The sequence below is a fragment of the Saccoglossus kowalevskii genome, chromosome 14, assembly GCF_978046115.1.
Source record: "Saccoglossus kowalevskii chromosome 14, keSacKowa6.1, whole genome shotgun sequence".
NCBI classification, from domain to species: Eukaryota; Metazoa; Hemichordata; class Enteropneusta; family Harrimaniidae; genus Saccoglossus; species Saccoglossus kowalevskii.
The window spans coordinates 25896597-25923283 of record NC_140654.1 but is presented as its reverse complement, the minus strand read 5'-3'; the positions used below and the strand labels follow the sequence as shown (position 1 = coordinate 25923283).

Genomic DNA, 26687 nt, shown 5'->3' with positions numbered 1-26687 from the left:
ACACCTATTTGTGTTTTATGTTTGTCCTTTTTTTGAATGGAATAACAGTTACAAAAACAGCAGCACTTTATATTGTTTTATTTATTGTTTCATTTATTAACACTGACTTCTTGATAATATGATGCTAGCAAATGTATATTCTAAAAGTTGATATTTCTGTTGGTAGGTTTACTTGACCTGGGTCTGATTGTGTCGCTTGCTGAATCATGGCAACTTACAAGTATATATCACTATTATTTTTAATGGCGCTGGTTATGGTAGCCACTTTAAAATCCACTCTGAACAATTCAAGAGGCAAGTTGAAGTGTTTGTTGGGTTTTGTCTGTTTTTTTAATCTAAGGTAAACCTAAATGAGATTTTATATAATTATAATATTTTTGACTAAGGTGAAACTGTTAAATACTGTTAACCTACACAAAAGTTAACAAAACAATACACATAACATGCCACTTCAAAGAATAATTCATCTGTGCTATCAAAATATTAAATAACATGTACATACGATACTGCCAGGTTGCATGTAACACCACAAAACGAATTTATTACATTGGGATATGTTCCTGAACAACTTTGTTGCAGCTCAGCAAAAAAAAAATCAAAAAAAATCATCTGAGTAAAATATTCGAGTGTCAAACTAAATACCATTTTACACCAATCACCAACAGCAATAGTGTGAGCGTTCCAAGTTGTGGAAGCTTAATATGGTTTAGAGTATCCAATATTTGTGTTTGTGATTTCAACTTTTTACGATGTGTATGGTATTTACTTGTTTCAAAGTTTCATTTTTGTCAGTACTTCTCCAGTATCCCAGTCTTTCAAAAATCAATTCTGCTGATTTTGGCGAGGCACACTATTGAATTTCCTGTTCTCATTCCATACTTATATGTTCACTTATGTGCCTGTTTTCTTGATTGCTACTGGTGATATAATTCAACCGGGGACACTCGTAACTGTGAAAAACTGTTTTGAGTGTACCAGGCTTTATTTCGACGCAGATTTAACTTTTGCATGGTATTTTTTGAAAAAATAAAACAAACTGTTTGCATTCAAAAAAATAAAAGCATACTATGAAAAATAGCGATGGGGAATATAGTAAGATAAATAGTACGGCTGCTTTGGTAGACATATTTTTTCTTGCGTTTGCAATTCATTAATCCTAAACCATCATTAAGACATTCCGATTGGCTATTATTCAACTTGAATCATCAATATTATCTTATCACATTTTATTTTGATTTCATAAACTGGAGATAAAAAAATCGTTTGCACACATAATTGAACCAATTTCATAAAATAATCAATACATGTTTTGATTTGTTATTACAGGGAAGGATGTAAACGTTTACACACCAAACACCGGAAAAAGGAAACAGGAATCAATAAAAATAGAGGAGGTAAATTATAGTATTATCAATTGAAACAAACAAAGTATGTTTCCCACTAATATTTAAAGTATGGATTTCATGACGATATGTTGATGCTCTAGTTTAAGTCAGGGGCCTATTGGAACAATTATATTCACTAGAACTTGAACCAAAACAGGACGTCATTAGCATCATCATTGCTATGCCTTAACATAATCAAAAATACTGCCGTTATCGTTATTTAATAGTCTGTTTCGGTAAGGATCTGTAAGGATTTTTAGCCTACCAAGGTACCATAACAGCTCATTAATAAAAATTATTCGGGTTGTTCATCAGCACACAGTAAGAGATGAGTAACTAATTTTGTATAAAAAGGACAATGGGCAAATGACCTGATACCACACCACACCTGATATGTGTATAATTAATGTGGTCACATGAACAGATATTAGTGTAGTGTAACACTCCTTCACGTGCACAATATTTAGTTACTATTAAATGTGTATCAATATTAGAAAACAGGGAATTAGATATTCACATAGATAGTGAAGTTACAAAATAGATAATCTAAATATTTTCATTCGTTAGCTCAATACCCAAGTAGATAAATGTGTCTAAAGAGTAGTTCTCTGGCAATTAGGTATATGCATAATTAATTATGTCACATGACTAGCTAAAAATGAACGAGCAAATTCATGTCTAAATTGGTTCAATAAAATTGTCAGCGCCCTGCTAGCACCAAACAATTCCACAGACAACATGGATATCTTAATAATACACAACCCATATGTCAAAATAATAACACATTTACATTATATTACCATGACAGTATCACTAAAATATGCATATAGTTTATCCAAATCAGTTCATCAGTGTGCGCTATGCAGCTGTTTCAACGATAGTTTTTTTGTAAATTATAAATGCACATAAATACTGAGGTTAAATGACCAGCAAAAAGTTTATTACCATCTTCATCATCTAGTACTGTATTTAACGCAACACACGCGTTTGCATGAAATGTACCCACAGTTACTTTTAATAATGCAAATGTGGATCATCAGAAAAAATGATAAATGAAAGGAAAAAGATCAGAACCCAAAAAGAAATAAAATTGTCATACAAAATTGTTTTGATGTAGTGAAATTATTTCAACTAAATTATATTTGTTTACATTTGATTTGCTGGAATAGGAATAGGAAATGCGTAACAATTTTAATACTGTGTGTGGTCTTATGACCTAATTAAATTGTGTAAATAGCAGATCTACAGCACCTAGTCAGATATAGACATTCAATTAGCGCTTTATTGAAGATATTGGGCCCAAGAGCTGACCAATATATTTGATAGCTATATGGAGTCCTGTTACGTAATTAAACTTATAACATGTCGGGGCACTATCGCATATATGCAAATTTATTCAGTGATTTTCTGAAGACACCACAACGAAATGTATGACTTCGATTTCTGAAGCACAAATAGTTTCAAAGATAATTACTTTCTTTAGCTACAAAGTTACACTAAAATTACACCCTGAAAGATATAGTTCAAAATTGTCATTGTTTTTGGATACAACATACTTCTACAACAATGTTAATTTATTTAGTTGCAACAACATTTCTGGCATCATTTCAATATTTTATTCACGATAACTAATTGTAGTATTGTAGTATCAATAAATAGAACTGAGTGCTTCCTGACTCATTTGCCTAAAGCTCGAATGTATAGTCACCAAACAAAATCACATCTTTGGTGGCCTTCCTGTAGTCTTTTGAAAATGCACTTATATGATGGCAATCACATTGAATTGACTATTGATGAAAAGCTTATTACACCATCTGCTCGTTTAATATATTACCTGTAAAACATGTAAGATCACATTCTAACGGCATCAATCCTTTCATTCATCTTGAGTATACGTATAAGTATATGCCATAGTGTTTAAATTGTTATTTTATTTTGTTCAACATTTAATATATTCATTATCCGTACATGGTTTATATGTGTATACATACCTATTCCAATTTAGACAACTGAACAACTTTATCATTATCATTAAATGTTTCTATCACATCAACAAAAGAGAGTATTTATAATGCAAAACAAGCAAGCAAAAATCGAATAAACACAGCCAAGGAAGCGTGCAACAGGTATAATATTACATATAACGGCGATGCCGCGAGCAGATTTGTCATATCGGACAAGTATAAGTTCATGATAGACATAATACCCAAAGTAGGTTCTGGTACTATGAGAGGCATAGGTATCAAACTCAATCCAGAGTCAACTATTACTTTTTACCGAATCAAAATGCGTGATATGTCAGAGTTCGGGCACTACACAAAAATTGTCTTTTTTCGTGATCCATTGGAACGACTTGTTTCATTTTATTATTATGCAGTACATTCTACGCGAAACACAGGTTCAGGTTTCTACGAAGCATTCCTTTCCGTCCTCGCTAAGCAAGCTGGTTCAGATCTTAAGGAATGGTTAAATCATAATATAACATTTCGAGAGATGGCAGAAGTTATTATTATTGTTGGTTTCGGGGATGAGTATGTAGGAAAAGTATTTCCACAGCATGTAAATCCACAATATATGGTTTCCAATATATGTTCCTTCAATGCTGATTTTATTGGTCATCTTGATAAACTGTATGAAGATATTCAGTATATTTTTAAAGTAGTTGGCGTTACAGATGAGAATATATACCCAGCTCCCCATGTCCAAAAAGGACACAACAGACTTAAAGATACTATTAAAGATTTACCTAAGTATGTATTAAATAATATTATTGATTTTTATAAGATAGATTACGAAATTTTAGGCTATGATAGTTCACAGTTTATTATTTATATTATTCACTGTTTTTAAATGTTGACGATTTATTTGAATAATGACAATAAAATACATTTACTTTGAATAACTATGCCTAAATCTACCTTATATATGTACATAATTCTGACTGACTACCATTCGCTTATAATATTTAATTCCACATTCGATTTGAAACGCATTGTATCCTTCTAGCCATGCACATTTCTCGTTTCCTTGGTTTCCGCCATGAAGAGGAAATATTTAGCGAGACTATAATATAGACGGGGTGTTCCATTTTCGGACACACCGCGTACCAGAGTTATCGTTCACGAACATTATTTAGGGTGTTCGTAGTTGACGGTCGAGTGCCAAATAACCACATCATCATTATTTTAGTGTAAAATAGTACTTATTTTTTATGTGATGGTTTTGAAATTTTTTTATGAATACAGAAATAAACCAAATTTCTCATGAACATATTGAATGTTTTGCTTAATCGAGCCTATTTTTTAGTTATCGCACCCGGTTGTACAAATATTGTTCAAAATCAGAGTCACCTGGGAAGTTGGTTGTTAACAACGCATTAGTAGCTCCTGTAGTGTGAGGGTATATCGTAGTTTTATTTCCGGTAAACTTATTTCGCCCGTCATCTAACTAACTTTAAATATGCACAGAACGGAAGCTGCGCATCCAGTGACAGCTATGCAGCATGAGCGATTATTAAGTTTCTGCATTTCACAGCAAACAATCGATATTGAACCCAGATAAATGAGTTCTGCTTTTAATGATCGAGAATGGCGTTACCTTCTTTTATATAAGGCAGACATGCATAATAATGCGAAGCAGAGCATGGTACACGCAAGCAATAGTACGAGCACTGGATGACAAAGTGCAGTTCACGTGTTCTATATGACGAACACCTATTGGTCAGCTTTGAAGAAGAGTGCGGTGAAAACATCCTACATACGAACGTTTTCAAAAAGCGCTCGACGTACGTTTTTTAAAACTCAGAGTCTGAGCAGGACACAAAGCCAAAACATGTACGAGTTTGAGTCAAAACATGTACCCGTTTCTAGAATGCTGCTAATAACTTTCAAGGAGTAAAATATTATATATTATTTCTAGTATTCTATTAACCCAGGCACTTTTGCCTACCGCCCTTGATTCAAAGTCTAAATATTGACATTTGACATAACCCAGGTGATTACAGCGGACATACTTTCCGTAGTGGATAGGCCACAGCTACAGCCGCTCCACGTATTACTGATTTGAAAATCAAATTTATGGGACGGTGGTCCACCGACTGCTATAAATGATATATACGGGCACCACATAAATTTCTGTCCACACTAACAAGGTGAATGGTTGCTATGCATAAACAATGAATATTTTGTTATGTCTATTCTAGGCTATGTAACTTTCACTTTCTTTCCAGTATTTGCTTTTTTACAATTTGCTTTTGTTGTATTATGAGCTTCATACTGTTCAACACACATTTCCTGGTTTAACCATGTGTATCTTTGTGACGTTAAGATTGGCAGGCTAGCTGCTGATGCTTGATTCTTCTTAATCCTTCATACGTATTTATACATATGTGATTTGGGACTTTGGGTGTATTCTTTCTCATTGCATCTGTTTCTGATTAAAAGGAAAGAACTGACCATTACGCCCAGCAGCACTGTATATCTTTGGTATCGAGCAATTGATGTTGTTTTGTTTAAAGCATTATAGTGCTTTACTCAAAAGGTGTCAAGGGAGTTATCAACAGAGACGGGATAATTCTTTAATTCATTGAGGATTGAGTGGCATCGTGCGCAAAGCCCAATGACATACAATGATCAATAAAAGAAGTAGTGTCATGCACAATTCGTTTATCAGAGTAGTAATTTGATTGATGGGCACTATATGAATATATAACAAGAGACAGGAATACACAACAGTCAATCTTACTAAAAATATATTTAACCATATGTACAACGAGAATAATGCTTGGTATGATACTCTTCTCTGCAAAACATCATACACAAACGTGGGAACCCAATTAGAAATACATGGAAAATCCAAAACATGAACTACACAAACCATGGAAAATTCGGCAATGGGACGTTGAGAAGGGAGAAAACATTGATTATTTTTTTTATAAATACGCAAACATATCCCAAGATAGGAAATAATGGTTGGACACTATAAATTGGTAAATAATTGCATAACAGTCAACAATGACGTCACACAGTCTATTGAGTCAATCGTTTATTGAATCAAAACACATGTACATGTACATTTATCGTCAAATCCCACCTTTCAGTTTATACTATTATGATAAATAATACGTAAATAAAATATTGTGTGGAAAAAATAATTAATTTCTATAATTACAATCCAGCCACATCTTCACAGCAAAGTTGTTAATTAGCTGGGCAAAAGTCAAATTCTGCAGTAACCTTGAAGTTTCAGGGGAAACGCTGACACATATAAAACACATTTGTAAATATACAGTGTGTCACATGCAACGTAATATTACCGTAATTGGTATAGTACAGGTGTGATGGTTCAAATACCAAAATGGCAACAGTAACAGAAAGACTTCCCTGGCGGCGATGATAAAATACGAACACGGAGCCAACAGATGAGGTTTCAACTGGTACTGGTATTATTATACTCTGCAAACATCAAGTACAATAACGCAGTAAAACTCCACTACTCCAATAACTAGATACTTAAACTCCAATACAATTCAACGAGATTTCCGATCTGATCTCAGTACTGAACAGCTCCCCTATATATACCCGCACTGTCTATAAATAGACCATTACATCAGCATACTAAATGAGTCTTGAATTTACTACACATTTCTAGAATGTCCCATTACCTTCCATTGCCTCCTACAGTGTTCTATTACCTATTCAACCAGTTTCTAAAAAAATATAGAATATTCCACCCAGACACAGTACGGTTCTAGAACTTTCTCAGTGACACGGAAGCGGTAAATAAGTCGTATGCGACATGCCTCCCCTCTCAAGAATATTATAACATATAATATTACATGACTAGCAACGACGTCAATAATACGAATATGATAACAATTTCAAATAAAACAACAATACAATACAATATATCAAATCGAACTTAATAAAGCTCTGAGTACATAAATTCGACAATCACATACAGTAGAATATAATAAAATATGAAATATAATCATAAACGAATAACATTCTACTATACTGTTCAAAAGTTCAGGTATTCAGGTAGGTGACGTCTCCCGCTCAACATACAACTTTAACATATTTACATGATACATCTTCACTTTGTCACCTACCCACACTTGATAATCGTTTTCACCTATTACCTGCTCCACCACATAAGGACCCTTCCATTGCATCAATAGCTTGTTGTTGTCAGTTGGCAGCAAAATTAACACCTTATCTCCTTCCTTAAGCACTCGCTTCTTCGTTTTAAGATCACAGTAACACGTGTACCGGTTCTGTGCCTTTTGTAATTCCTCTCGAGAAATCTCTAAAGTCTGTTCTAACCGATCTCTCAACTCAAACACATACTGGTAACTATTATCTATCTCAGGAGTATCGCTCTCTTTGGTTCATAACTCTTTAAGGATCTTCATTGGGCCTCTAACCGTTCGACCATATAACAGCTCAAATGGGGAAAAACCAGTTGACACCTGTGGTACCTCTCTATACGCAAAGATTAAAGCACTAATATACCGATGCCATTGCCTTGGTTGTTCATGGCACAACCGCTTTAACATCTTCTTCAAAGTATCATTAAACTTTTCCACCAGTCCATTACAAATGGGGTGATCGGGCGTAGAAGTCAGTCTCTTAATGCTGAGCAATCTTGATACTTCTTGCATGCATTCTGACACAAACTGAGTCCCCATGTCACTTAGTACTTCTTCTGGAACCCCCAATCGGCTATAAAAGTCAAACAACGCCTCGGCTACAGTCTGCATATCTATATTTTTAAGTGTAACGGCCTCTGGTAACCGTGTAGCATAGTCCACCATAGTTAAGATGTATTGATGACCCCCGTCACTGGCTGGTGTAATTGGTCGAACCAAATCTATAGCCACACGCTTGAATGGCATATCAATTAAAGGCATCTTACCTAATGGGGCCTTCACAACTGATCCCTTTGAAACAGTCTTCTGGCACACATCACACGACCTACAAAAACTGGTAACATCTTGATGTAGCCCAGGCCAATAAAAGCTAGTCACAATCCGGTTTTCTGTCTTCTTTATCCCCATGTGTCCACCAAATATTGAATCATGGGCATTCTCCATAACACGAGTTCTCAACAGTTTCAGCACAACCACTTGACGTACCGTCTTGCCTCGTGGAACTGAACGATCCCGAAACACACGATATAGCAAGCCTCCATATACCTGGAACTCGGCTGTATGGTGCCCTTTTACTTCTGGTTCTCTCTTATTATAATATTTCTTCAACGATGTGTCTGCTTGCTGCATCTCGATTAATTTGTCTTTTGTTACATGTGCTCCAGTCTTTACATCACACACTTTGAGCGGCTTCACCTTACCAGATTTCTTCACTTGCGCTCTGGTTGTTACTGCTCCACTCACATTTCACACTGGATCCGGGTCATCTGGTGGTCTTGTTCCGGGCACATTCCCAGCAATTAACTCATTTATTGGGTCATGCACACATAATGCTTCAACCATGCCTCTCAAATATGGCGTATCAATTTCCACCATTTTCCAATTTCCCTCCTTACAGTACGATCAACCATCAATATATGACCCATCTTTTTTGTATACCGGTCACCTGGTACCAAGCTCTTCTTGACTATAATGCCATTACACCCAGTGTCTCTCAACATGGTCACAACTGTGTCACCAACCTTCCCTTGACCCACAGGCAAAGTCATGTCCTCCACAACGCCACTCCGTTCCATACATGCACCATTCACAACCTTTAACTGCTCCCCCGATGCTAACAACAAATGGTCCTTCTCAACCATTTTAGGCACATCACCGTTAATTTGAACAGCACAGCTAGCACTGATATTAGACTCCTCTTTAACCACTGCAGCTGCACCAGTAGTAGTGCTGGGTTTGACACTCTTTCTTTCTTGACCCCTGTGTTGTCCACTACGGCAGAACGTAGCCACATGTCCTATAGCACCACACTGAAGGCACTGTCCACCTTTGTCATGGTTGACATCAGTAATGCGGGATGGACATTGTGCTGCTCGATGACCAACACCCTGACATACATAACACCAGATACTACCACCCTGTCCCACATCAGTATTTCTAATGGCAGTCTTATTATCGTTTCGCCTCACCTGGTCCTTTCTGGATAACTGTCGACCATGTGCCACTAGGTACTGCTTTGCTATTACTGCCAACTCATCTAAATCTTTGGGTGCTCTTTCTTTAAGATAAACTGCAAGATTTTTTGTATAGGCACCAATAAACTGCTCCTTCACCATTAAGTCGGTAACACCATCATATGTTGCTGCATAATTAACTGGTCAGGACTCCCGGAACTTTCAGGTTTAATTTCACAAAATCACTTTCTGTACCCATCCTCTGTGAAATCGTATCTTGTCAACAGCGCCACCTTCACACGATCATAGTCAACTGCATCAGTGTCGGACATCCTGGAATATACTTCCAGTGCTCTACCAGTCAACAGCGCACTAAATTTTGTGGCCCATCCATCTCTATGCCACCTCGCATTCGTTGCAAACCTCTCAAATTGCAATAAATAACTATCAAGTTCGTCCTTACCATAAACAAATGAAGGCAACTTTGGTGACTGTGCATCACTGACCACATTTCGTTGACCGCCAACATCAGCCTGTTGGAGCCCCGGCATTGCTGCTTGCAGCTCTAATTTCCTCAACTCAAATTCTCTTTCCGTTTCTCGTTGTTCTGCTTCCATTCGCAATTTCTCTCTTTCGCCTGCTTCCACTTCCAGCCGTAACTTTTCCTTTCTTTCTTCAATCTCCATTTTCCTCACCTCTACTTCTATTTCTATTTTTGCCTTTCTCTCTTCCTCGCCGCTTGTCTGTCAGCCCGCTGAGAACTCCATTGCTCCAAAATAAATTTCCTTTTGTCTTCTCCAGTCATTCACAGTTCATCCGCCCATTCCATCAACTCTTGTTTCGACATATCTTTCATGGCCATGTTGTCTTCTACATGTCTTCACTGTTCCCGGACGAGCCCCCAGATGTCACACGCAACGTAATATTACCGTAATTGGTATAGTACAGGTGTGATGGTTCAAATACCAAAATGGCAACAGTAACAGAAAGACTTCCCTGGCGGCGATGATAAAATACGAACACGGAGCCAACAGATGAGGTTTCTACTGGTACTGGTATTATTATACTCTGCAAACATCAAGAACAATAACGCGGTAAAACTCCACTACTCCAATAACTAGATACTTAAACTCCAATACAATTCAACGACATCTCCGATCTGATCTCAGTGCCGAACAGCTCCCCCATATATACCCTCACTGTCTATGAATAGACCATTACATCAGCATACATAATGAGTCTTGTACTTACTACAAATTTCTAGAATGTTCCATTACCTTCCATTGCCTCCTACAGTGTTCTATTACCTATTCAACCAGTTTCTAAAAAAATATAGAATATTCCACCCAGACACAGTACGGTTCTAGAACATTTTCAGTGACACGGAAGTGGTAAATAAGTCGTATGCGACACAGTGATTTATATGTTATATTTTGTTCATTAAAACATATTTTTGGAACGCTGAGGCAATGCAACCTCATGTGTTTATGTGTATATGACAATGACAATAATGTTATTTCTTTGTATCCATCTGCAGTTAATACATTATGGACAAAATATAATAAATAAATAAATAAATAAATAAATATGGTTATAAGAAAAGGGCACACCATGAAGCACTGCTTATTGATGATGTTCCCTGTTTACACTCACTAAATTGGCAACTGTCTTAATGGGCGATTCAAAATATTACAAATGACATAATATAACATGCTTAATTTAACAACATCATAAAAGAAAAATCACATTTCATGATTGTCAGCTTCCTTCATTTTATGTTTTTGTCATATTACCTCAAACCCTGCAATTAGAAGTGTGCATGAAATCATGAGAAGAAACGGTGTACATTGCCGTGTGATAAATGTGATTGACAGGTCTGGAAGGACAGTTGGAATCTATCAGGTGTGCTGTTATTTGAATAACAAAAAATGTTTATGATCTACTGAGTTGCCTACTAGTCCAATCATTCTAGCAAAAAAGGGGGACCGACCTGTCACAAATAATTTCTTCAGTGTTTTTTTAGAAAGGTATCTAGATTGACATACTAAAAGTCTAGGAAAATCAAGGCTTCCAAAATATACCTAATTTGCATATATTCAAAATGGCCGTTTTGCACATTTTTACAACATGGAAATATAACTATTTGAGCATATTTTTAATTCTAGATAAGGTATTTCAAAACTTCATGATACTATGGTACTGTTTGAGTCGGACAAGGTGTGAGAGTGCCAAATGTGTTGATTGCGTAGATGCGGATTTGCATAAATCCAATATGGCCGCGATAATATAATTATTAATGTAACTTCTCTTCCGGTTTCTCTTCTATGTGGCATAAGTAATAAGTTTAAGATCCTAGAATACAATTTTAAACAGAATCGTACAGTACAGAAAAGATATAAATAAATGGTTTCCTGGGTAGGGCCATCACATCTAAAAGAAAAACTAGAGGAATGAAACACCTTGGTTGGATCTACAAATCTGCTATACTATATACATAATAGACCATTTAAACGTAAATTTTCAACTCTATAAACTATAGTCTGTGGAGCAGTTGAATCTCACTTTCCTCATAAGAAATTCAGGTGCTGCCTCCTTGTCAGTCATTACAGGAATGATGATCGGTTGTGGATCGCGTCCTGGGATTTGCTTCAGACGAGAAACCCGATTTGTGTCTTTATCACGATTATCCAAAAAGGCGATGCACCTGTCCGAGAAGGACAGGGTCCATAGTTCAGCCCGACGTCTACCTGAGGCCAGGGTGAGTAGGGAGACTGTTTTACACGTCAAATGTTTGAGTGGTGCTGATCGGAGAGGCTCAAAGGGCAGTCTGCTTAGAGCGCCCAACACAACCGATAAGGTTCAATTGATTGGTTGCCTCGTCTGGGGTCTAGGCCTCTGATTAAACAGTAAACAGTCTCCTAATGATAGAACAACCAGCTACCCTCGTCCCCAGAGAATCCCAATGGTGGGTGACAAGACTGACCTATAGTCAACAATCGCTGAAAGAACAAGTCCATTTCGTTCAAACGATAGACGAAAAGTCAGCTGTCTGGCCAACAAAGGGATGGCATGGATCTCCCTTCCACTACACCAATCAGTGTACGCAAGTCATTTCGAGGCATAGACTGTGTTGGTGGGATCCCTGTTCTTCCTGGCCAGGACGTTGGCAGCCCACTCAGAAAAAACCTGAGTGAGTCAACTGAGAGCCTCAATGCGAGTAAGTGGTACACCACTGGGCTCAAAGGCAGTGCGCCGTCCGGTTGGGACAGCAGGTCTGGAAGTCCAGAAACACCCTTAGTGTTTCAACTAACATTTCAAATAGTAGTGGAAACCAGACCTTGCTTGGCCCGTTGGGCGCCACCCACGTCAAAATGCAGATGCACTCCTGTCGAAGTTCTCCAGTACACAGTGAATAGCGAGAAAGGCGGAAAGGCATACACGTCCATGTGGGTCCATGGGGGTCGACAAATAGTCCCTGTCCCTGGTCCTGGAGTTGGCGGGAGTGTCGTGTACGTCGGTAGATTGGCGTTCCAGGGTGTGGTTAATAGGTCTAACGTTGGACCGTCCCACCGCCAAAACAGTCTGGAGGTTACCCATTGAGGTTATCCGCCACTCCGCATTCTGGAGACAGAGCTGCCATGAGAGGGCGTCCACTTGATTTTTCTTGCCCCTGGAAGGTGTGCGGCTAGCTCCACATTGTATTCCAGCAGCCTAAGGAGAATTTGCTCGACTAGGATTGACAACGATGGGGATGTGAAGCAAGACTATAGGTAGAAAGTGCTAAGTGCTGATATGACAGTCCTGAATCTACTGCAGAGGCCATATTTTCCATTGGGCTTGTTCGTCGTGCGCTCCCCAACATGTGAGGGGTGCATCCGTTTCTAGAGTCATAGTTGTGGCGAGTAGGTCCAATGGGACCCCTGCCTAAAATTGGCAATTGTCTACCACCAGGTTAAGGCATCCCTCGCATTGTCCGAGAGTGTTACTCGCCTCTCCAGTTCCCATAAGAGAGCCTGGTTTTGCAACAAATGTGTGCTGTTTTGGGCGGCTACATAACGCGGTCTAGGGGAACTACCCTGTGAATCGCTGACATCATTCTGATGATCTGCATTAGTTCTCAAAGGGACACAGAGGGAATGCTGATCAGGCGTTTGGCTAGGTCGTTTAGGCAGTGGGCCTGCGGTAACCGTACCAAGCCCACCTCCATGTCAAACTTCCTGGCCAGGAACACCAACTTGCTCGATTTACTAGGAAGAACAACTGGTCTAGAAAATATGGTGTTAGCCTTACTGTTTGACTAACCACCCCTTGTTGGATTGTGTAGCAACCAGCCATCTATATAGGTACAAGTTAATGTGTACCGATGTGATGTGCACTGGCGTAGCAGTAGCACTACCTATTTCCACACTCTGGAGCATGCAAATCCTGAAGGGGAGCACTCCGCGCTTGACTACTTGGCCCAACTTGAGGGAGACGCCGACTTACTGTGTGTATCGGTATGTGTGGGTAAGTATCGTCTTGGTCATTACGTTTTCTCAGCTTGGGGTCCCTACCGCTTGCCCTTGGCAGAAGCCAAACTGGCTCACGGGTCTCACCTTTACCAACTGGTCAGTGGGATCCAGAAGCACCGAGACTGCTCCTTCCATCCTCAAAAAAAGAGAGTGGGGGAGGTCCAGTTTGCATGACGGAGGCGGTAGCGCCCTGTGAAAACAGCCAACATCGCATTCTGCTGTGTCTGCTGGGCTAGGAGGCTGGTGCATTCCGTCTAGAATTAAATAGTCTTAATAGTTATATTTTCCATGTTATAAAAATGCACTAAACGGCCATTTTGAATATATGCAAATTAGGTCTATTTCGGAAGCCTAGATTTTCCTAGACTTTTAGTATGTCAATCTAGGCATCTCCCCGGAATTTATTGTGAAGAAATTTTTTCTATTGCAATTTGTGATGGGTAAAACCGTAAATTGACTGGATTATACTTGACACTGCTAGCAAGATCACATTCTGATTGGCTCATGTGGAAACCTAGGTGGTGACACTGAATCATGCCTAAAAAATTGGACAGACTCAGGACAGTTGGAGTCCATCATTTCATGATGGTATTAGGTGTGTGCTGCTACAATATTAAACAATTCATAATTATGTTCAATAAAATGTAATAGCCTATTATAAAAAAAAGTGTTTCCAATATTTTGAAAAAGGTGAGGCAGTAGTGATACTGGTCTATATTTTGAAAAGGATGTTTTTTCACTAGCTTTAAAAATGGGCACCACTCTCCCTTATAATCTCTTCAGGTGTTACACCGTGTATATACTTAGTGTTTGATACAGGCATACTCATATACTTCCTAAATTCTACATCTATAGAAGGAATTTTACTAGCCAAATCAACATTTACAAAATATCTATTAAATCCCGAAGCAATATTAGAATTATTATCAGTAACAACACCTCCACATTCAAACTTGTTTGGTAAACCTGAATACTTTTTTTCTTTAAAATATTATTCAAAACTGTCCATGTACCCTTCATATCATTAACATTGTTAGCTAATGTTTGACTATAGTAAAGCTTCTCTGCGTTTCTCAACACTGTAATTAATTTATTTTTTATACTTTTTACATTTAAGCTTTGCAGCTTCAGTTCTATACTTAAGGAAATTCTTGTACAACATATTTTCTTATTACATGCAGTTTTTAAACTACTGGTCATTCATGGCTTATTAATTTGTTTAGTTTTAATCCTAATGTTTCTCACAGGACACTATTTATCATACACTTCAGTAATAATCTTAATAAATAACAGGATTATCTATACATAAAATAACATTCCAATCAACTTTGTCAAGCTCTTCCTTAAACATTTTTTCTATATTTTTGACAGATTCATATATCATAAGTAGTGGCATGTACAAACATAACATATAAACAACGTATTTGTTCATGTCAGGGTCAAGGTCATGGGAATATCCAGGCAGATTTACCCATAGAAATATTACAAAATATATAGACAGTTGACATTGGAATGTTCAATAAATGTTACCACTCCCAGTTTAGTCTATTTGAAATATACAAACTGACTTGATGTAATTGTAATTATTTCATAGTATTTTAGAGCTGTGATGAATGGTTTTCAGTATTGTTCGGTGGTGTGCGGATGACTGTACAGAAAAAAAGAACATGCCTGTATGATGAGTCCTAAACTGTGCAAGTGTTTGCTACATAAAATAGTTTTGTGCACAATGCGATTATGCATGTATACAAAAATAGAAACATTATTGTTATGAGATTCTTTGTAGATTTGTTGAATTATAAACATCACACAAATGTGAATCAGTGAAAGTGAACAATTTACTCAAGTCCTAAAAACACGGTTACATTAACCATTATGGTATGTCTTCCTCACAAACATCAGTCAATCATCCAAAAGCACACATTCCTAGCAATCAACTTTAAGGTAGCGATACTATTATTTGCATACTTGTTTTCATCTTCTAATTGTGACTAAATGACTACAAACAGATCCAGCAAAGCATTTATTGTTAGAATTGCCAGACTTCAAGCTTTTCAAAATTGTGTTTTTCATGTCCATATCTGCATTATACAATGCGTTACTCAATCAAAGGTGAAAAAATACTTTTCTGTAAATTATTCAATCAATGCGTTTTAAAACGTAGTGTGCTGAATTTTAATTTTCGTTTTAGTCGCATTGCCCCCAACTCAAACCACCACACATTGGTAAATAATCCACGAAATAGATTGTCTGGACACATTCAAGTATCTCTCATTGTCACCTTAAAGCTGTGAAAATTTGGTGTTAATAATAAGTTTACTTTATTTTTTTAAAGACCTTGTATTTAAAAAAAAATAAACTCCTAGAAAACGTCCATGAAGTCACAGCAAAGATTTTCAAGCTTGTTTATCGACACAATCGATTTGTTTTCCCTTCAAGGTCTGTTTTAACATGTGTAGGGGCATCCGATTGTGTAACACCAAAATCAATGATTTTTTTTCAGTGGCTGTCTGATCTTGTGTCTGATACATTCATATGCAAACGACTAATCTGTGAAACAAACGGGGCCGGAGACAAACCACTCAAGTGTTTGGAAACACTCAATGTGTGTCAGAAAGCTACTAATAACACATCCTAAAATTGCTTTGTCTTGAGTTAATCTTTGAAACGTATAGGCACACACATTAAACCTGTGTTGTTGATTTTGGAAAACACTACTGACGTTGCCTTACTTCCCTTCAAAAAATCAACATTTTAACCAACTTACATGACATTCTATGTTGACTTGACCATATGAAAGTTCATAGTGCATTTCATCAATTAATAAATAAATGTGAAAATCATAATTTTCAACACAAATAATAGTCTCGCTACCCTTAAATCTTTTTTGCTTATTTGTAAATTTTGTATGGCAAAGCAGTAAAATTACACTCATTCTTGAAGATTACAAACAAGTGAATTACATTTCACTGTTTATAAAAATAACTGTTTTATATACACAATGATACAGAAACGCAAAGATGCCCCATTACATATTAGTTGATTAAATAAAAACAGACGACAACTTGTATCATTATTTTATGTTTATGTCCTCAATTTTCTACAGAATATTTTTTATAATAATGAATATAATTATATTAACTAATTTATGTATGAAACTGTAACATACAACTTCATGTAATGCTATTATATGAATTACAGTTACTTGATGGGATTCACTATTTTTACCACGACGAGGCACATTGTTCGAGTGCTATATTGCATATCACTATATTCATACATGTCTTTTTTTGCTAGTCATGGAGTTTTATTTTTCAACTCAATTTATAGGTAATGTGTATTGATCCAGCCTAATTCAAGGTTGTTTGTATGGTTCCCAGCAACATTGCCCCAATCTGTGAGTCTTTTCCACGGACTTAACCAACAGAAAAATAACTTGAAACCTTGATTTTCAAAAAGAAGGTTGTACAGTTTAAAGTATTGCTGTGCTGTGCCTTCTGGATGGTTGATAGGTTCTCCTGGAATATGAAGCTCAAATGAAATTTGTTTGACATAACGAAGTACTCCACTTTTAAGTATTTCTGGAAAGACCCTTCGTTCACATCCTTCAATATCTATCTTTAACACGTCAATGACGTTCTGAAAAAAAAGTTTACAATTAGTTTGAATGAATGAATTTACATAATTCATAAAATGGAATTATAAAAATAAGTGAAGGACAAATTTCTACATTTGTTCATATTCCAATTAACAATTTCGGCATTTTGATTTTCAAATATGAAAATAGCTTAATTATATTAGTTATTAGTAAAAGGTATGGCAGTTGGAATCATTTTATGATTAGCGAAACAATGGTTCCAGGCTTCCGGCTCCCAATGTTCCAGGAGCATTGTACATTATACTAAACGTGTCCTACATAGACATAATCTTAGGCTTCTTTTTAAGATTCAACCTCGTATAGACGGCAATAAACGCGATTAGGTTTAATCAGATCATGCGTTCTTTAACAAGTAAGAGGCAGCACTACAAGCTTATAACAGTAATAGAACATTACAGAGTACTAGAGGTATACTTAATATGAAAAGCAGAAGCCTGAAGCAATCATTATTGCGCAAATACAAAGAGAAGATTAATTTACATCATAAACAGACTACGAGCAGTATAATGATGCCCTCTTTCAAAAGAAAGCTCTGGATTGCATGTAGTGAGATTTTTGCATGAAATATTCGAATTGACAGTGGACCAGTAGTTTTGTTATAATGATATGACATCTTTGTATAATTTATTTAATTAATATAACATAACGTAACATAGTTATGTATTTTTAAAACACGTGAATACAGTTATTCACCAGCTTATTCCATGCTGCCTCTAAAGGCTGATAAAACTACATAACTGAAGATACATGGCAAATTACTCAGTTGAACTGAGTTGGTAATACTCACGTGCTTGAGCATTGATCTTATAGAGTTTACTGTTTTACATTTCCATCCAGAAGCCGACCGTTCAGTCATGTTGTCACTATCCTCATCCCATAACCCCATGTTGTAAAACCATACATTATCCGAGTGTTTATGATCATCCAAACCAATGCTATATAATGGTTAACAACGAAAGAAATTGTCTCTGCAATAAAACAGCTTCGCGTACAGTTGCAAAGTACGATTTCAAATATGTTTTTTTATTAATAATTATTTTTAATCACGTTTGTTCTAGATCATCATATAATATGCTGTGGTATAGTATTGTATGATATGTTGCAGTACGATAGTATATGGTGTGGAGTAGTATGGTTATACTAACTTGACATTCTTAAACTCCATTTATATACAATTAGTTTTACGAAATGTTACAACTTCAATAACAAGGAATAGCTAAATTATAATAAAAAACGTATTTCACAAAATATTTTTTTTTCAATTGATACAGAATAAATGGCGCACAACATAAAATGTATACACAATTCAAAATACTTATGCCCTATCCGACTGACTTAACATGTAACATGCATATTCTATATGTTGAAATTTTGTGTATCTAACCGTCAAATACTCAATGCTATTTATGAGTGACATGACAAATTTCATAAATAATTTATAAATGAAATACCTACTGCTTTGAGTGCATGCTATTTTTATTTTATTGAGAAACATCGACATTGAAATATAAATCAAGTGCAAAGCTTGGATAAGGTATGATACTACTATTTATATGATAAAGTAAAGCATATTTATTACGTGGGATCAAAGGAGTAGACGTTGCACCCATATTCAGCCATATCATCATCAAAACCCCATTTTTGTGCAATCCTGGAAATAAAAACTGGAGTTAAAGGCATGTACTATTTTAATTGAAGAAACACGTCATTACGAAGATTAATATTGCCTTTCCATATACAATTTTAAATACAAAATATTATTTAGTTTACTTACCCAAACGAATAAACATAACAATTGTCCGGCTTGACATGGACATCTAAACATATAGTCCAACCGCCATCTTTTGGCAATTCATTCCCCATGCGTAATTCTTGTTTACATTTGTATTGAGGCTCAGTGATATAACGATAAAATAATCCCCATACATGGTGTTTGTTCAACTTATCAATGTATTCAAAAGTTCTGTTAATTGGTAAGGATTTCTCGACAGGTTTCTGCTGCTCACGGGCCTACATTGAAAACAATATGTTGTTATATCTGCAATAATAGAGTGAAATACTATTCATATATGATTGTCACTATTTATAACCTTTGTTGCAGTTTGAATACATTCAGTGAAAGATCAGGGAAAGGTATTAGATGAACATATATTTTTACCATATAAATATAAATAGCATGAATTTCCATTTGTGTATATAAAACTGTTCATGTCTTGGGACTATATGATATTTTTGGATGTTATTTCATGAACATATACTCCAGTTTGCCTTATTGTGAAGTATTCTATTACAAAGTACCATAATTCGTAGTTATGTTAGCTTAGATTGTCGGCAAATGTTAAAATAAAACCAGGAATAAATGGTATTTTGTTCGAATAACACAGCCTCATTAGAGGTTCCATTCTATCATTCTATCATGAGTTAAAAATGATACACACATTGTTGGCCATATATGCTATACAACGAACATATATTGGTCAGCGAGAAACGTATCACATACTGTCTAATTTGTATAAAGTGTCTCGTATTCAAATGAGTTTCAAAAAGCGCGCGACTATGCATTTCACTCTTCAGACATACAACCAACACGTGTTCGAGTTAAAACACAACACAGCATCATTGATTTCAGCTATACTGATGCCAACGACCTAATGAAGCCAACTGTTTGTCTAACGCTCTTGAAGAGATTGACTACACAGAATTCCAAAGATATTGAATATCTTTCGAAATATAAGATTTTACAAATATTGCGAAGACCACGTTCAATAGGATACTCGAAATATAAACGATGCACAAATAATCTAAAATAACTTATTTTTGCCATAGTTACAACAATGTTGTCAGATATGACTAAATGGTTTATCGGTTCAAAAAAACTATTATACGAGGACATAAGTAAAATTAGTTTGCACGTCACTCAATCACTGACGTTCATTAAGTGATGAACGTTTGACGATTGTAGCAGAATGATGTTGTGAAACAACAAATTAAAACAAAGTTAAAAGAATCAATATATAAAGAAAACGTAACCAAGATAAATACATATGAATGAAGTAGCCGAAATCGAATATGTAACACGTGACATTACAATGCAAAAGGGGGCTAACGGAAAAAGAATATGATATTAAACTACATCAGGTTTATTCAATACCTATATAAACATATCAATTTGTGCTACTTACCATTGAACTTATTGTACCTATTACATTCCATTCATGAAATAAAAGGACGAGAGTAATTATGATATCATGATTATTACATATTGAGGACAGCTGTACTGTACCTATTGTCCTATGTAAGTGTGTAAATGTAGTACTCCCATGTATATTGATATTGTCATATGTCAATAGTCTTAGATGAATGCCCTATACGACTATTGAATTGATAATGGTGGACAAATATGTCAGGTTTTTTTGACTGAATTATTAAACATGCCATTGACATATCAGTAGCAGCTGATATGACTGACGAATTTTACAACATTAAATTATAAATATGCAATGTGGGGATTTAAAACTGTAAAATGCAGTTGATATTGAGTGTACCGTAGTTTTCTCTTGGGTACTTTCATTATTTTAGCATGGAGGATATAAAAAGAAAATATATGCATAAAAATGGTAGATACATATTCAGGAATACGCCAGTACACATATCGTGGTCAAAGTGGATTGAAAGTTAAATAGGGTAGATTGATCACAAGCAGGGCAGACTAAATGCTGATAAGATGGATTCTTCTAACCATACGATAATTAGACTATAGAAAAAGAAAGAGGTTAAGCAGCTCTGAAAATCGGTCGATATCCTGTCAGGAATAGAATTGTAGCAAAATAAAACAAACACAAACAGGGTAGGTTAGAAAAACAGTTCAGTTTTGTAATCAGTTAATAAATAAACTTAAGCCATTTCGGTACTCGCTAATGTTGACTATCCAGGTAAGTAATTGATATATATAGGATGTGTAATTATGAGATGAAATAATCCCATGATGTGTTTGGTGGACTGTTCAATGATAATTTATTTGAATACAGAATTATAATGGATAAACCTTTGTGATTAAATACATATGTTTTTTTTAGGAAACCTTCAATGTACTAGAACCCGTGATTTGCGACATTTTAATTTGTCTAATTAGCTAGCTTCATACGAGTAATTTTACAAGTCTGCTCGTGATTTGTGAATTCCCATAATACTAATTATCGGAATGATGGTCAGTTTGGTTTTCTGATAGTTTTATAAAAGTCGATCTAACACTTCTTTCTATATAACGAAAGCTTCAATTTCCCAAAGTTCGTTGTTTTTTGTTTTAAAATCAAATTTGAAAAATTTGTTATTTCTAATTCTCCAAAATCTCACGTCAGCAATGCAATGAATTCGCTGAGTGCGTGAAAAACACTGGCACAAATAGCTGGAATTTGATAAAAATGTCATACATAATCCACCGTAAGATAAACAATCGTTATTAATATAAACATTATACCTGTTAAATCCGAATGTATAAAATGCACATGCACTTATTTACAATATCATTCATTTGTACGTTTTGACGGATTATGGCGACTACATTTAATAATTGCGAACAATTCGATTTGTTTTTTGGTCGGTTTTTTGAACTAATTCTGTTTAATCAAATAAAATGCAAAAATCATTTCTGTGATGCACAGTTGTGTTTTGACATGAATCTAAGTAAGTAAGTGGAAAGTTTGCATTTAGCAATGTCAGACTTTTCGAAAATATAATCTAGTTGAGTCTGCCATGAGTGGTGTAAGTGAATAACAAAATACAAAATGTCGCATTCAAATGCATTATCTTGTATCAAATTATTTTACAAAAGTTAACTCACCAAAATATATTTCTGTATTTTGCCATAAGTGTGTATTGTATAAATATAATGCAAACAATAAATCACAATAAAGCATACACAAACGAAAGAACATTTGGACCATTGTATGGGAGAATTAATCAGTTAACTCCATCGTATATGACAGATAGTACGTCGATGAGATTTCATTGCCAATAATAGTATCACTATCGATATGTCAATCACAAATTCAACAATTTCAGGTTGACACTGTTTCATCTGCCTTGGTTCAGTAGAAATGCTACTATAAATACTATAAATGCATATCGGCTGTTAGAATACAAAAATTATCCACAGAATCACTCAAGTCAAGTTTGACGTCAAATTACATCAATTAATAGTACTGTTGCTCTAGCCCACACATTTTACATACAATTATTACCAACGGCTATACCAATTACATTTAAACGCTTAGCCAATCATAGCCAGGGTAACAAATACTTTGCAAAATCCTGAGGTACATTGTTTTTGTTTTTTAATCATTTCGAAACATCATGCAATTGTAATCAGCGCCGTTATATCACTTCAATAAGTTTTCACTTCAAATCTTAATGAATAAAAAATAATCATGCATACAATCTTAATACAACATGTTAATATAAAAACGGTGTAAGCGTATATCGAAGAGTTGCCGTACAAAAAGCTAAGTGGCTTGATACTGCCCTTGGGTTATGTGTGCAGAAAACGCATACTAGACAGGATCTCATCGTCGCAATATAGGCAGCCATTCTGAACAGAGAACTGTAGCACTGATGTTTAAATATGCATACAAGCGGTATATAACACATGACATATCAACCACATTTGCACATGCTTCAATAATGCAATATTGGTCAATAATTGAATGAAATAAAATTACATAATATAAATTATTAAATCAAAAAAATTAAAAGAAAAACAGTTAACATTATATAATATTTACCATTTTCGATAAAAGAATTCCCGTATAAAAGAACAACCAAAATCGTTATTGTCACCAGAACTAAGCATACTGGTTTGATGGAGCAAAAACGAAGAATATTGGTAACTATCATTTCAAGTCTTTGCTGTAGTTATTACTTGCACTTCAAGTGTAAAGGATTGGAATGACAAAATACTGGTATCGACAAACACGAATGAACTTATTTTTTCTGACTAGTGACATATGTACATATTTTAGTTTAATTACTATACTGAATAATATTATCATATATTTTAAAAATCGACTATTGTCAGTGAAATGTTTGATACTACATGAACTGACGCACATATGTTCACATATGCAAAACTAGTGCGTTGCAGTAGAGTATTCTAATCTAGTATTAATTATATATTTTGCTTTCTGGAACCAACACATTAATCAAGAATGCTTGTATCAGTATATAGATGTATTTTATGCCACTGTAGCTTTTTAAAAAAAGTACATTTATGCGATTTTTTTTGGCCTGCGTAAATCATTATTTGTTATTTATATACGAAACAAATTGGTACAAGTATAAACATGCATAACTATTTCAACATATACTTGATGAATAATGTTCCCAATGTTTACTTTTACTTACCCATTTTTATACTGCTATACCACCACACTACTATATCTAAAGTGTCAGTTGATTTTTTTGAATTTATTTAATCAAAGGTTATTTGGAATTTATACCCATTTAAACAGTTTAAATAAGAACAACACAGTACGTCTGAAATCTCTCTCTGATAATGAAACAACTCTTGGACTGAATATTTAGACGATTTAGCAATATATTATATCGACATTCAAATTACCCGAGTAAGTCGTTCTTTTGGTCAAGGGCGTGTTTTTTTTATTATGTAAGCCGTCCGAAAATACACCGTTCACCACGGTTGTCCATGTTTAGAAACAAGAATAACACACAATAGTAGTATATCATGCTTTCAACTCAAATTGTTGTCATGTAAAATTACATTGAGATCAGTAATGATATGCCGACCAGGAGCACAGTTGTATACAGTATGAAATCAACTATTGACGTTTGAAGAGGGTTTCCACGTTAAATTACTGTTTATATATATATATATATCTGTTTAATTCGTTTAAAAGATTCCTCTCATTAGTAAATAGCGCCCTCACTCAACAATATTTAGAATGAGTGGTTGGTCAAAAGTTCGATGAGTCAGGTGCATCTATTGGCTAAGCTTGTTGTACATAGATGCAAATGAGTATAGAAACCATTAATGCTGTAGGGTGTACTAGGAGGGGTGGAGGATTTCATGTTTGTAATGACTGGTTGTAATGTGGTATCTCGTTGTTTTCAAGATGCAGTCTGATATTTGTTGCTTTCTTGGTTGGTTGTGGCTAAAATTCGTGTGGTGGGTGGAAGATTAAATAGAAATATTATGTGTATTTTTGAATGTGGAAACATGGCTGGCCCACTCAAAAATATGAAGAAGTGTGGTCTGCAGTTCTTTTTTTTTAATTATTTTATTTGTGAAAAAAACTGGTATTTTACAGAGTGTAAACAATAAAACATTCACAGTGCAAGGCTAGTTCACCAACATGTCTATTCTCTTGCTTGAGTGTGAAAGTACATGGTTTAGTGACTACCTCTTATAGTTTTAAATTATAGAATTTCTTTTATTTGGGAAGGTTCTTCTATAAAAATATAACAGATGTAATGAATTAATTTTAATATTTTATTGTAATTTCAGAACTAAATCTCAATCACTACTTAAGAAATCATATATCGCACAACTATTCACTGTGCCTTGGCTACAAAATATATAGGAACAAGTTTCAGGTGAGTGAATTGTGTACCTTCTCTAATTAAAGCATAACTAGATACTCGCTGCTTGTAATATTATATCTGTTTAATTTGTTTAAAAAATTCCTCTCATTAGTAAATAGCGCCCTCACTCAACTATAGTTAGAATGAGTGGTTGGTCAAAAGTTTGATGAGTCTGATGCATCTATTGGCTAAGCTTGTACATAGATGCAAAAGATATAGGAACCATTAATGCTGTAGGGTGTAATGGGAGGGGTGAAGGATTCCATGTTTGTAATGACTGGTTGTAATGCGGTATCTCATTGTTTTCAAGATGCAGCCTATTATTTGTTGCTTTCTTGGTTGTTCAAGTGTGGCTAAAATTTGCGTGGTGGGTGGAAGATGTGTTTATTGTTTGTTGAATCATTGTTTAGACATCCTGCAGCTTGAAATGTTATGGTCCAAATCCAAATTTGATATGGCGGTGTTGAATATCTGTGCGATATTGCAGTGTCGTCTAAAAACCACGCATCAAAATGATTTCTGTTTATTTATTTACTGTTGTAGATCCTGAGAACTAACCATTGAATATGATGTCGGGAATAAATGGTGTTCTGAACAAGCTTTATTAATTATTGCTGGCATTATTCCAGTATGGATTGGGAGCAAAGTGTGACACCAAATCTAGTCTCGGTGTATTGTTATGCTTCTAAAATTTTTTTTCTTAAATAAAATAAATGAAATAAAAATATTATGTGTATTTTTGTATGTGGAAACATGGCTGGCCCACTCAAAAATATAAAGAAGTGTGGTCTGCTGTTCTTTTTTTTAATTTTGTTATTTGTGAAAAAAATGGTATTTTACATAGTGTAAACAATAAAACACTCACAGTGCAAGGCTAGTTCACCAACATGTCTATTCTCTTGCTCAAGTACATGGTTTAGTGACTACCTCTTATATTTTTTAATTTTAGAATTTCTTTTATTTGGGAAGGTTCTTCTATAGAAATAGAACAGAAAATATCCCATTCTGGAATAGACTCGTCATAAAAGTCTCATATCATAACGTAATTCTTAGGATTGCATTACGTGCAAGATGCAAAGTACATGATAGTCGGTATCCCTTCCTTCTTTATTTCTGCATTTATAACTACATTGTTCATAATCATTTTTTTTTGTTGTGTATTGCAAATGGAATACCAATATTAGTCTTGTTTTTGTTCTAGTCCTGAACATTATATATATATATATATATGAGACTTTTATGACGAGTCTATTCCAGAATGGGATATTTTCTCATGAATTATATTGATGTTGTTATACTGTTGATGATATCATTTCTGGTTCGAAAATGGGTTGAATGAATGTTTTTGCAAAATTGTTTTTCATGATCGATTGAAATTGAATTTAGAAATGCTATCTATATAAGAATAATGATTAAGTCGACTATCACTCGCAG

At 35.2% G+C, this 26687-nt stretch overlaps 1 protein-coding gene and 1 long non-coding RNA gene across 2 annotated transcripts; one reads left to right on the top strand and one right to left on the bottom strand.

The window, feature by feature from the left end:
* Nucleotides 1-1281: 1281 nt before the first annotated feature.
* On the top strand, nt 1282-25978 carry LOC146734630 (uncharacterized). Its single transcript, XR_014931555.1, has 3 exons — nt 1282-1394; nt 25177-25265; nt 25797-25978. It is a non-coding gene; the product is annotated as an uncharacterized LOC146734630 (long non-coding RNA).
* LOC146734631 (putative methyltransferase-like protein 24) lies at nt 17305-23620 on the bottom strand. The gene is made up of 6 exons (XM_085507721.1): nt 23438-23620; nt 20840-20856; nt 19432-19667; nt 19237-19308; nt 18445-18592; nt 17305-17638 (listed from the first exon to the last, which is right to left on the bottom strand). Exons 1-6 carry the CDS (start codon nt 23547-23549, stop codon nt 17324-17326), a joined length of 900 nt encoding a protein of 299 aa, XP_085363847.1. The 5' UTR covers nt 23550-23620; the 3' UTR covers nt 17305-17323.
* Nucleotides 25979-26687: the final 709 nt, after the last annotated feature.